We start from the raw sequence: 12,369 nt of genomic DNA, 5'->3' as shown, positions 1-12,369 counted from the left end.
TGGGGGCAATTTTGCCCCTCAGGGAACATTTGGCAATTTCTGGAGACGTTTTGTCTGTCATGGCTTGAGGAGAGGGGTGTTAAGAGCCTCTAGTGGGTAGAGGTCAGGGATGTGTAGACATCCTACAAGGCACAGGTCAGCCACCATAGTAGTTAACTGACCCAAAATGTTACCAGTGCCACGACTGAGATGTCCTGCTGTAGGTGGACACAAATACTGTTCAAGATCACAAGATACCTTGGAGATACTGTGGGTTTGGCTCCAGACCACTGCAATAAAGTGAATATTGCAATAAAGCAAGCTGGATGAAATTTTTCATTTCCCAGTGCATGTAAAAGTTATGTTTACACTACAAAATACTAAGCGTGCAAGAGCATTCATTATGTCTAGGGGCGCCTGGGTGGCTCAGTGGGTTAAAACCTCTGCCTTCGGCTCGGGCCCTGATCTCAGGGTCCTGGGATCGAGTCCCGCATCGGGCTCTCTGCTCAGCGGGGAGCCTGTTTCCCCCTCTCTCTCTGCCTGCCTCTCTGCCTACTTGTGATCTCTGTCTGTCAAATAAGTAAATAAAATCTTTAAAAAAAAAAAGAGCATTCATTATGTCTCAAACAATGTATATACCTTAACTTAAAAATACCTTATTGCTGAAAAATGCTAACCATCATCTGAACTTTCAGCTAGTTCATAATCACTGACCACAGATCATCATAACAAATACAATGGGTAATAAAAAAGTCTGAAATCCTGTGAGAATTACCAAAAACGTGACACAGAGAAATGAAGTGAGCAAAGTCTGCTGTACATACGGTACCAGTGGGTGCCTGGCTGGCTCAGTCGGTAGAGCAGATAACTCTTGAGCTCAGGGTTGTGAGTTAGAGCCTGGCACTGGGTGTAGAGATTACTTAAAAATAAAATCTTTGGGAAAAAAAAGAAAAGAAAAATGGTGTCCACAGACTTGCCCGATCAGGGTTGCCACAAACCTTCGGTTCATAAAAAATACGTTTGTGAAGTACATTAAAGTGAAGCGCAAAAAATGAGGTATGCCTGTATTTAAATTCCTTAATCCTGTTCTAGAAGGAGGGATAAGGTTCTGGGCAGGAACACCCTCTTGGCTCCACAGACTCTCCCCCACAGGAGATCTGGTTTAGCGAGGGACAGAACAGGGCCTTCTAAAGTACAGGGCCCAGGGCCAGGGACTCCCTTGCCCAGGTGGGAGGGCAGGACTGGGAATGAATTTAGAGTATCTCCGGGGTCCTCGAAACCTGTAGGAGACAAAGCCCTTCCACTAAGCAAAACGGGCTGTCCCGGCTTCAAGTGAGTATTTCAAAGAGGACCAACTCCCTGACCTAGGGCTGCTCTTTGTATCCAGGAGTTGGTCCCTGGGCTGGTCCCCTGGCAAGTTCATACAATGAACTGAAACCAGACTCTCTCACTTCCTGGAACCCAAAGAAACTTAGACCTTGGGCAAAGGCCCTTTGGCGAGCATCTGCACATTTATGCAACTTAGTAGCATATGCCAATTATCTGGAGAATACTAGTAAGTACAAGCAGGAAAATTACAAATATGTGCACTTTCTAGAGGCTGATAGAAAAATGTGGATTGTGTATCTCTGATAGAGGACGCCTTAGAATCCAAGGGTCTTAAGAAGTAATTGAGATAAAGTGTAGCCCAGATGTGGCTGAAGCAGCCGCTGTCTTTGCTCCACTCTGGCATTGAATTAGGCCTCAGTATTTTGTCATCCTTACAAGTGAATCCTGCATTAGAGGGAAACCGGGATTGTGGTGCAGAGCTGTCAGGAAATGGGGAGGATAATACCACAAAGCAAACAGAACAGAAATCCCCAGGAGGCAGAGCGGTTCTTCTCCAGGTCTGTCCCTTCTTGGTCCCTGTCCTGGTCTCCCTGTTTCCACTTTTCTTTTCAGGACTCTTTCCCCATCTCTTCTTTGGAGTCGCGTAGGTCCAGCTCTTGGCCCCAATTTGCCTGCTTCACTGGGCAAGAGGAACACCTGCGAATCACAGGTTCTCAACATGAGGTCCCGGACCAGCGGCACTGGTGTCACCTGCGAGTAAGTTAGGAATGCAAGCTCTGGGTTCCCATCCCGGACCCACCCAGTCAAACACAGCAACCTGCAATTAAACGCGCCCTTTGGGTGAGTCTAACGCTTGCTGCCACGTGAAGGTTAAGCTCGGCACTTCCTGCAAACACAGGTCAGCCCCCTTTGCTTGCATTCCCCAGGCATGCCCTGTGTTGTTGGAAGACAAGGCTCTACTCCCTGCCAGGCTCCCCAGCCCCCACGGCTTATCAAACTCTTCCCCCAACAAAAGTGCGGGTGTCCGGGGGGAGGGTGGGTGGGATTGTCAAAGCCCTATCGCTGCAAACAAATTCACGGCCCGTTGTGAAAAAGGGGCTACAGTCTCCTGTACATCTTTCTAGACATTTCTGAGCGCACAGTGCGTAGATTTATCCTTAAAATGCACACATTTTGGACTGTTTGCTCATTTCATAACATGTTTTTGAAGTATTTCCCTTGGGGCGCCTGGGTGGCTCAGTGGGTTGAGACTCTGCCTTCGGTTCAGGTCATGATCCCAGTGTCCTGGGATCGAGCCCCCCATGGGGCTCTCTGCTCAGCGGGGAGCTTGCTTCCTCCTCTCTCTGCCTGCCTCTGCCTGCTTGTGATCTCTGTCTGTCAAATAAATACATAAAATCTTAAAAAAAAATTAAAAAAATCTCCCTTGAAGGCTGAGTAGGCCTGCCCCGTTAGGAGGAACGACTCGCGCCCCGTCTGCCCTTCTCCCTGACCCTCGAGGCCGTAGAGCCGCCAACACACGAGCGAGGTGCGGGAGTCACCGATCCGGCGATTTGGTGTTTTCACGGTGGTGGGCCTCGCCCAACAGGGAAAAGGCGACAAGGACACAGAATTCCGCTAACCAAATTGGTAACGCTGTGCGCCAGGGACTGAGGAAATTGCAGGGAAGCAAAGGCGGGGCAGGGAGGGGATGCGCCGCTTACACACGGTCAGGAAGCCCAGAACGCAGGACGAGAAACGAAACGACAAAAAGCGCCCAGCTCGACCGTCCCCATTTCTGAGGCACAGATGAGACAATGCTCTTATAACCACTGACGCTTCCACACAAAGTGACGTAGACTATCGAAGGCGTGCCACGTGTACCTCATCTTTTCCATTTCGCGCACGGAGATCTACGGACTGGAAGAGAAAGACCGAATTTTTCCACAGGTCCATGTTTCCCGGCGGAGGGAGCCGGCGGCGCGGGCCGCAAGGTTTCCCACGCGGCCCCTTGGTCCCGCCCCCGGCCGGTCACTCCTGGCCACTCGCGCGCCGACGCCCCGTGGGGAGCGGGCTGAGCGCGCGGGCGGCGATTGGTTCCGGGCCAGGGTGGGCGGGGCGCGGAGCGCCGGCCTATAAGAGCGCGGCGCGACCACTTCGGTTTGCGTCGGCGTCTCCTGCGGCGTCCTGCGTTGTCCTCGGGGTCCCTGCAGCCCTCGGCGCCCGGACCGGAGCGCACCCTCGCGAGTCATGGAGATGAAGGCCGTGTGCGTGTTGAAGGGCCAGGGCCCGGTGGAGGGCACCATCCGCTTCGTGCAGAAGGCAAGGGCTGGGGCGGAGGCCAGCGGCGAGGCGGTGCCCGCGCACCTGTGCCCCGGAGCGGCGGCCGGCGGGCCCTCGGGCCGCCTTCCTCGCGCCCCTGCCGCGCGGGGTCTGCGGGTTCGCGCCGCCCGAGGCCTCTGCCCCGCGGTGGTGTGGCGGCCGAGTGCTGAGTCACCGGGCGGGCCCGGCGGGGGCGGCGGTGCGTCGCGAGGCCTGGGCGGGGGTGCAGGGAAGGAGCCGCGGCCGACCCTGGCGGGGCGGGGGTGCGGGGGGCTGAGAGAGCGGGCCGGGCGGGGAGGGCGGAGGCTGGCTGGCCCGCGGGCCTGGGCCTCCGCCCCGGCGTTTGTAGGTCGGGCGGAGGAGGTTCTTGAGGCGGTTGTGTCCCTCCCTTGCGGGGTCGTTTTCTGGGTCCTGAGGCTCCAGGATACGGAGTTGCGCAGTCTCCGGCCTGGCCCGCCCTTGAAAGTCCGGGGCGGGGGTGGGGAGTGCGGCGGAGCCACCTGGGCACGGTCGCATCCGTAACCCCGCTTTGGGGCTTCCTTTCCGCTCAGGGGTCTGCAGCTTGTAGCCTGCGGGCACAGCCGGTGCCGGGGCGGGTATTGTGCAGCCCCGGAGCTAAGAGGGTGGCTGGTACACGGTTCGTTTAGAAGGTCCTGAAAAACAAGAATCATGGGACTGACAAGTCCGAGATGAAACCCTTGAGTCCCTGAGGTAGTAATTAGTAAAAGCTTATAGTGCACACGCGGGGAGATAGTCGGGACCCGGGAGCGCTCAGACCTAACCATGGGATGAGGGGGTATATTGCCCTAAAGCAGCTTATAGAGTGAGAAGGCAGGGACTGTACTAATTTTTCACAGTCATGGGTCACCACAGTTTTCTTAAATAAGTAAGAAATTGGTTAGTGTTTACCAAAGACCGGCCTTGGGATGCAAACAGTTTGACCTTTTGCTTAGGATTTCCAGAGGCATAAATAAGAAATGACCCAGGTCAAGTTAGTCTTGCAAAATAAGCCAGTTAAGCTATGCTTGTGTGACTAAATTGGTTTTGTCTGATCAGGGAATTTTCAAGGCTGGTCTCGGTTTGTTTTTGACTGTAACAGGGCAGAGACCTTGAGTGGCCCCTTACAGAAAAGTTTTCTGACCCTTGCTCTGGGTCATGGTCAGGCTGTAAAGGCAGAGAAGATGGCCTTGGGCAAAGCTGCTTTTCCACCTGCAAAGCTCCAGAAGCAAGAGAGCTAATGGACTCCCATGCTGGTTGTTTTCCAGACCTGTGATTTTTTTTTTTTTTTTTTTTTTTTAAACTCTGGGTGTATAGTAGGCTTGTTTCGGGAGCTTTTAAAAAAATGTTGATTTCTGGGGCCAACTCCAGATTAGTTATATCAAAATCTGTCGGGGTGCAGTCTGAGCTTTGCTGTTTTCAAAGTTTCCACAGTAGTACTGATTTGCACCAAGAATTGAGAACTGTTGGTAGAGGGTAGTGGATGGGGTTTTTAGGAGTTGGAAGTCAGGAGATGTGGAGTTCACTTAACTCTGTTGTGAGCGTTCATTTAACCAAAATCTCTGTAAAGTGGTTTTTGAAATTGCTCTACCAATAGGCCCATTACTGAAATGGTCAAAAGAATAAACTGTACAAAAGTACTCATTAATAATATCGCAAAACACATGTTTTACAAGGAACGTGCTTGTGGTAAGACTTGTTCCCCAAATCTTAGGTTAGGAACTGATGGAAAATTGTCTGTTGTACTTGGCTTGATAATCATAACAGGATATTTAATATATGAATGAGATTTAATATTTTTTTAAAGACTTTTTTATTTATTTGACAGAGGCAGGGAGAGAGGGAGAAGCTGAGCTGGGAGCCCTGATCCTGGCCTCGATCCCAGAACTCTGGGATCCTGACTTGAACTGAAGGCAGATGCTTAATGACTGAGCCACCTAGGTGCCGAGATTTAATCTTTAAAGTGGCTTACAAAAATATGAGAGGACAGGAAAAGTAATCTTTGAAATTTATGCAAGGGAGCTTAATTTTTTCCTTTAAGTGGTTTCCAAATTTTCTGGAAAAAGGCTTTGTCATTTGACTAAATTTTTGCTGTTTTCACTTGCCAGACTTTGTTTCACTCTTCTTCTTTCCTTTGTAATTCCGCCAATACTAAAAAAATCTCAGAAGTCTCTGAGGAATACCTTCCCTTTGGCCTTGGAGAAATGGCATGGGTGTTACCTTCAGAAGTCAAGCTGTGAATCCACACATAATGGAGTTTTTCCATCTTCCCTGAGTCTCTTGTGGGGCCCCCTCTTTTTATAAGTTCCAAACTTCATTTTGGTGGTGCTGTTTGTACCTGATAAAAGATCCTAGTGTAGTTAAGCATTACAGCTCTACGGATATCCAGGAATGTTAAATTGGAAATAAACTGTATTTGTTTGGTGTATAGTGTTTAAAATTTTGGATTAATTTCCAATTTCTAAAAATCAGAAGTTTTGACCTGTAAGACCAAATTACTAGCTTCTCTTGAAAAAGGGAAGCCACACTGAGCCCTTATTAGGTCAGGACAGCACCCTGCAGGATGAGTGTATGCTTTTTGCTTCCCTGTCCTGTTTCAGTCAGTTAAGGTAACTGCCTGGCCCTATAGGGTGGCACCCAGTCCGCTGACTGCTGAAACGCTCATGTGTGCTCTGTGCATTACCCATTAATGGCGACTTGGAAGAACCTGCCCTTTTGTCTCTGTGCTGTCGGTAACACAGTGCGTTTGAGGGACTATCATTCACGTTTTAGTTTTTCCAGAGCTAAAGCTTAGAAGAATCCTAGTGTGTTCTCAAAGAAAAGCAAAGAAGGGCAGAAGTTGACATACTACTTTCTTTGAGCCACGGAGGCTAACACCTCTTGTAACTGTTGGCCCTGGCTATTAAAAAAAAAAAAAAACAAGCTAAAAAAACAAAGATGCCATCATGTGTATAACTGTGTGGTATGGATACTACGTGTGTTTTATTTTTGTTCCTAAGATCTCTTAGCTGCAAAAGGTCTTCTGTATGCAGCCCTGTGGCGCTGTTACCTATGACCATTGCTTACATGGAGATACCGGTGTGTTCTGCTGCTGTAGTGTTTCTAACTGCCCTTCTTTTCGGTCTCGAGTGTGGAGGTTATCTAGGTTTGAGGCCTTTAGGAAGCAATAACTTGGTTTAGACCAGAATCAGTCCCCCAGGGAAAGTGGGATAGGATATTTTCTGGCTGTTAATAAAAAATAGCTATGTCGGAGATGGATAAATACCCCTAGTGAGAGAGTGGAGAACCGGGATTCTAGGGTAACCTGCTGGACATTTCCAGGGTGTCTTTTTTCCTTTTCTTTTCTTTTGGTGGCTAATCTGTATGTTTGCTGTATGGAAGAGTGTCTGCATGAAGAAAACGACGTGTTACGATGTGCTGCCAACATTTGGGTCAACAAGTTTGATACATACTCATATATTCAGCAGGAGCAAATGTATTCAGAAAAGCATTTACAAAAGTCATGAACTTACTCATATAAAATAGCCATATTACGTATGTAGTGTCTGTTGTAAGGGAGTCAAACCCTACAACATCCACAAATCCACCATTTTAGTGTTCACTCGCCATTCGGCGAAGTGCGTTTTCTTGGCTATTAATTGTGATGCTGGCTGTAGGGCTCCCGGGCTATGAATGTTAGAACAAGGTCACATCTCCCTTGTATTGGTCCCCAGCCTAGAACAGTTAAATAGCTTGCTAGAAATTGGTGGGCCTGGGATTTGGACACAGATCTTCGACTCCCATGTCCATGTTCCTTCCACTTCCCTGTGATTGGTAAAGATTATTCAACTCTTTTCTTTGTTCAGAAGAACTTGCTCTCTCAAACTTTTTGCACTTTTCTTTGACTAAAGGGAAAGGGGCCTGTTGAGGTATCAGGAACCATTACAGGATTGACTGAAGGCGAGCATGGATTCCACGTCCATCAGTTTGGAGATAATACACAAGGTGGGTGTTGTTTTGGTCTAGTGGCTCCTACTTGTTTCAGCTAGTAAGATAAGTAAGACTGGGTAGAGCTATCCCTAAACATTAAAAACCATCAACATGCAGAGAAAAAAAAGTCAACAGGATTACTATGGTCAGCCTTAGAGAAATGTCCCACAAAACTGACTCTTAAGTGTGGAAAGTAAGGGGAAGAAGTTGATTTTTTATTTTTTATTTTTATTTATTTATTTGACAGAGATCACAGTAGGCAGAGAGGCAGGCAGAGAGAGAGGAGGAAGCAGGCTCCCCGCTGAGCAGAGAGCCTACCTTGGGGCTTGATCCCAGGACCCTGCATCACAACCTGAGCTGAAGGCAGAGGCTTTAACCCACTGAGCCACCCAGGTGCCTCAAGAAGTTGATTTTTTTTTTTTTTTAATCATGATTATACCTTGATTATAAGAGCTTCAAGTATTTTTTTTTAAAGATGTATTTATTTATTTATTTGACAGAGATCACAAGTAGGCAGAGAGGCAGACAGAGAGAGGAGGAAGCAGGCTCCCTGCCAAGCAGAGCGCCCGATGTAGGACTCGATCCCAGGGCCCTGAGATCATGACCTGAGCCACCCAGGTGCCCTCAAGTATTTTTTAAGAAAACAAAAAAATTAAGCTACTCTTTTTTTTTTTTTTTTTTTTTTAAAGACTTTATTTATTTGACAGACAGAGATCACAAGTAGGCAGCGAGGCAGGCAGAGAGAGGAAGGAAAGCAGGCTCCCTGCTGAGCAGAAAGCCCAATGTGGGGCTCGATCCCAGGACCCTGGGATCATGACCTGAGCTGAAGGCAGCAGCTTAACCCACTGAGCCACCCAGGTGCCCCAAATTAAGCTACTCTTACCTTCCATAGTAATCTCAGGTGTTTGAGAGCCGGGGTTGAGGGTGGGTGCAGCCAGCACAGGGTCTGCGTTTATTTGCATTACCTGTAAGAGTAGCTCGTACCTCCAACCCAGGAGCATTAGTAGGACAGAAGTAAGGTACAGTCTGAACAAAGAATGTAAACTGTTGGTGTTTTTGATTGAGTTTCGTTTTCTCACTTTGGGATTAGAAGCAAGTTAACAAAAGCTTATATGCATGTAGCCATCTTTTACCATATTCGAGTAACGTGAACTCAGTGTTTACTTTTTATGATGAGAACTTGATTTATTCGTCTTTCTGGATTTGTTTTTATGTTCTATAATTTGGTTCCTATAAAAATTGTAATTTAATGACCAGCTTTGAGCCATTTCGACAATTAAAATTCCTCAGGTTGCTCTTTTTTTTTTTTTTTAAACCACTTTGTGTTGGGTGGCATTTGCCCTGTGTCTTTGATTTACCGTGCCACTTCCTGTGACCTGTGTGTCTTCTCCCTGGGGACACTGGGTAGAAGCTGTAAGCCATGGAAACTCCATCACCTGCCGAGTGAAGAAAGCCTGTCACTAACGAGCCTTCTGCATTGATGAGTCGTCTGTGAGATTGGCTTTCTGTGAGGACAGGAGCGCCATTTTCACAGACTATTCTGAATGGCACTCTGTGGAATTCTGTGAGGCAACAGCCTGGGCTCGTAGCTGTAGGGTGCCATTTCTAGTCTGCTCGCACCAAGTAAAGGGCACCGACAGTGGTTGCTGGTGGTATGTTGTTGGGGAGGTCAGCTTCTTGTAGTTACGGTATGCCACCTCACAAACCAGGATCATAATCATGGGATTTTAATAATAGAAGAACCATGACGATCAAGTTCTGCCCTCTTATTTTACAGGGCAGTGAGGAGATCAAAGCCCAGAGAAGGATATTACCTTTACTGGTGTTACAGAGTAGTTAGAACTTGTTTCTACTGCTTGCCTGTTTTATTTATACTGAGGTGTTGCTTCCTCTCTTTATGAACCTGGAAGTCATGATGTAGGTTAGCATTTTTTGTATTTGAGGTTTTAGCAATGACCAGTTTCTTTTTAGAATTTGTTTGGAAATTCTGATTCATAATTTGGCCACCTTTGTTTTTGTTTTTGGTAAATAGGCTGTACCAGCGCAGGTCCTCACTTTAATCCTCTATCCAAAAAACACGGTGGGCCGGAAGATCAAGAGAGGTGAGTGACGAAGTGCTTTAACTCTTAACTAAAATTATGGCGATGGCTTGTTGGGGTCAGGATGGGTATCTACTTGCAGATTGCATGCTGACATAACTGGGTAGGCCTCCCCACCTCTGCTCTTGAATTTGTTGCCCCCACCAAGTAACCCCTTTGCCCCAGGTACTAGAGCCGCTTACTCCCTGGGCTGAGGAATTGACACATGGGGACATGATTTGGTTTTGTAGCATTTATTGAATATAGAATCAATACAAGTGCCAAAGGGAACTAATACAGGAAATGTCATGAGTAACAGTACTGTCAACCACTAGCAACATAAACCATCATTGTGAAACAGAGGAAGCCTTGTAGGTAAAAATTTGATACTGAAAATTCAGTGAGTCCATTTGCATGTGTGTTTCCTTTCAGGAAAATATTAAATTTAAGGACAGGGCTGAATTTATTTTTATAACAGGCCTGGGGCATAGCATTCTTAGCCAGGCCAAGAATTAACAGGTGTAACTCAGTAACTTTGAGTTTACCCTTCGGTACTTTACCTCTGAAATCAGAGACGTGTCCCCATCCCGCAATTCTGCCCAGAGCATTACCTTGTAGATTGGAAGCTTTGAAAAGCAGCGTGTCTCGAGTGTCAGTTGTTTCTAGTTTGTGTGTATGTTCCAAAATTCTGTCGATCTGGAAGAGTGGGTCCTGTTTGGTACGTACGTACCATCCCTACCCTTCTGTATGACTCAGTCATTAACTTAGTTCACCAACTAGCCTGATGTTAGATGGAAGTCAGTCCCAATTCCTGATGACTCTTTCCCTGTTAGGCATGTTGGAGACCTGGGCAATGTGACTGCTGGCAAGGATGGCGTGGCCATTGTGTCCATGAAAGATTCTCTGATCTCACTCTCAGGAGACCATAACATCATTGGCCGCACAATGGTGGTGAGTTTTTGTATGCTAGGATATGCATACCGTTTCTTCTAATACACAGACATGTATCTTTTCATGGATTCATGATTATTATTCCTGGTTTCTAAGGATCCATGTATGTACCTTCAGTCCAGATTAAGAAAAGCAATTACTTTGATGATCACTGTGAAGGTGAATTGGGTTGATGTAGGTTGGTTGTGACACTGTTCTGCAGAGATGTGGTAATTAAGTAGGTTTCATTTGGTCATACTAGCTCTGTAGCGTGGAGAAACAGTAGTAGTCACCGTCTGGTTTTAAAATGGCCAGATTTTCCGGCCGTGATTGAGTGTCCCCCTTGTAGTTCAACAGAACATTTTGTGAAGTCCAAATCAGACAGACTTCAGTATTGGTATTTGTTCATGTTTGTGGGTCTCCACCATTTGTTAAACTTGTGGGAAGCGAGTGCCCTGAGTTACCCATAGGGGCTGCATCTGGTTCTCGTAGTCACCAGGTAGCGTAGGCTCTGTGTTGCCTGACCCAGAGGACAGTTAACTTTCTGTAGTCCTTTCCTTCCAGTTGACCCTAGAGTTTTCTTCAGCTATGGTTGCGAAGCAGAAAAATCATTGATCAATGTTTGAGGAGCCAAATTTAAAATACTATTGTTTAAATAGTTGAAGATACTTACAGACTGGTGGTTCATTAGGCACGTTTTTGGGTTTTTTAAAATTCCTTTTCCTTTTTTTTTTTTTTTTTTTTCCTTCTAAAGTGTTTTATTATGAAAGAAGGTTATAACTCAGGCTACTAAAATTTCTCTTGGAGGATTCAAACTGGCACATGGCAGCCTGTAACACTTGCCCCGGGTTTTTAGTATTTCATTTAGAGATAGCAACACTTACCTAGTGTTTACAATGAACTTAGTCTCTATCACAAAGAAAAAGCTTTGAATAGTAGTTTCTGTTGTTTACCACTAGATTAAACATTAGTGTATTTCCATGCTAGGATTATTTTAACATGGTCTTTCTAGTATTAAGTGGTTCTTAAAAGTCTTTGGGTATTGTTGGGAATAGGTGGTAATTACTTGATTGTGCTATGTTAATGTTCTCAAAACTTTTTAAAGGTCCATGAGAAACAAGATGACTTGGGCAGAGGTGGCAATGAAGAAAGTACACAGACGGGAAACGCCGGGAGTCGTTTGGCTTGTGGTGTCATTGGGATCGCCAAGTAAATATTCCCTAGGATGCGATCTGAGTCCTAGTATCTCCTCTGTTATCTTGCTAGTTGTAGAAATTTAACTTGATAAACATTAAACACTGTAACCTTAAGAGTGTAATTTGTGTGTCTTTTTAATTGCTTTAAAAAGTACCTGTAATGAGAACTGATTTATGATCACTTGGAAGATTTATATAATTTTATAAAACTCCTATTCAGTTAAAATGTCTGTTTCAACGATCTCTGTATTTTGCCAGGCTTAATAATCATACGTGGGTATTAAACTTAATTGTGTGAATTTCTTCAGTTCTCACTCAAGCCCGCAATAAACAAATATACCATATGGCACTGGATCTTGAACCTGTGGAAGTATCCAAATTGAAACTATAAATGAGCTCTTGATACTCCTACAGAGCGCTCGAATGGAACAGAGTTAGTAATATGTTCACAGATAGGACCGGTTTCATAGAGGTTGCTTTTCAAAGTGTCTTAAATGACGGAAGAGGGTTTAAAGTTCTAGCAGCTGGTCTTTTAGCTAACACCTCAATTTGAATCTTGGTTGGACAGCTGTCCTTTGTCAGCTTCAGGGAAA

At 46.2% G+C, this 12,369-nt stretch overlaps 1 protein-coding gene across 1 annotated transcript; it reads left to right on the top strand.

Annotated features, from left to right (window-relative positions):
• The first annotated feature begins 3,428 nt into the window (after nt 1-3,428).
• SOD1 (superoxide dismutase 1) lies at nt 3,429-12,066 on the top strand. The gene is made up of 5 exons (XM_032865444.1): nt 3,429-3,606; nt 7,494-7,587; nt 9,605-9,674; nt 10,484-10,601; nt 11,686-12,066. The coding sequence occupies exons 1-5, from the start codon at nt 3,535-3,537 to the stop codon at nt 11,791-11,793; spliced, it is 462 nt and encodes a 153-aa protein (XP_032721335.1). The 5' UTR covers nt 3,429-3,534; the 3' UTR covers nt 11,794-12,066.
• The last annotated feature ends 303 nt before the right edge of the window (nt 12,067-12,369 follow it).

This window comes from Lontra canadensis, unplaced genomic scaffold (genome assembly GCF_010015895.1).
Source record: "Lontra canadensis isolate GAN:19392208 unplaced genomic scaffold, GSC_riverotter_1.0 scaffold29, whole genome shotgun sequence".
Classification (NCBI taxonomy): domain Eukaryota; kingdom Metazoa; phylum Chordata; class Mammalia; order Carnivora; family Mustelidae; genus Lontra; species Lontra canadensis.
Note: the sequence above shows the minus strand (reverse complement) of the source record. Positions and strands in the feature narration are given on the sequence as shown.

Excerpts from the sequence above, each read along its gene's own strand:
- SOD1 (XM_032865444.1), top strand. The coding sequence starts at position 3,535 with ATGGAGATGAAGGCCGTGTGCGTGTTGAAGGGCCAGGGCCCGGTGGAG. Across the intron at positions 7,588-9,604 it reads GTTTGGAGATAATACACAAG|GCTGTACCAGCGCAGGTCCT; the intron begins GTGGGTGTTGTT and ends TTTGGTAAATAG. Across the intron at positions 9,675-10,483 it reads GGGCCGGAAGATCAAGAGAG|GCATGTTGGAGACCTGGGCA; the intron begins GTGAGTGACGAA and ends TTTCCCTGTTAG.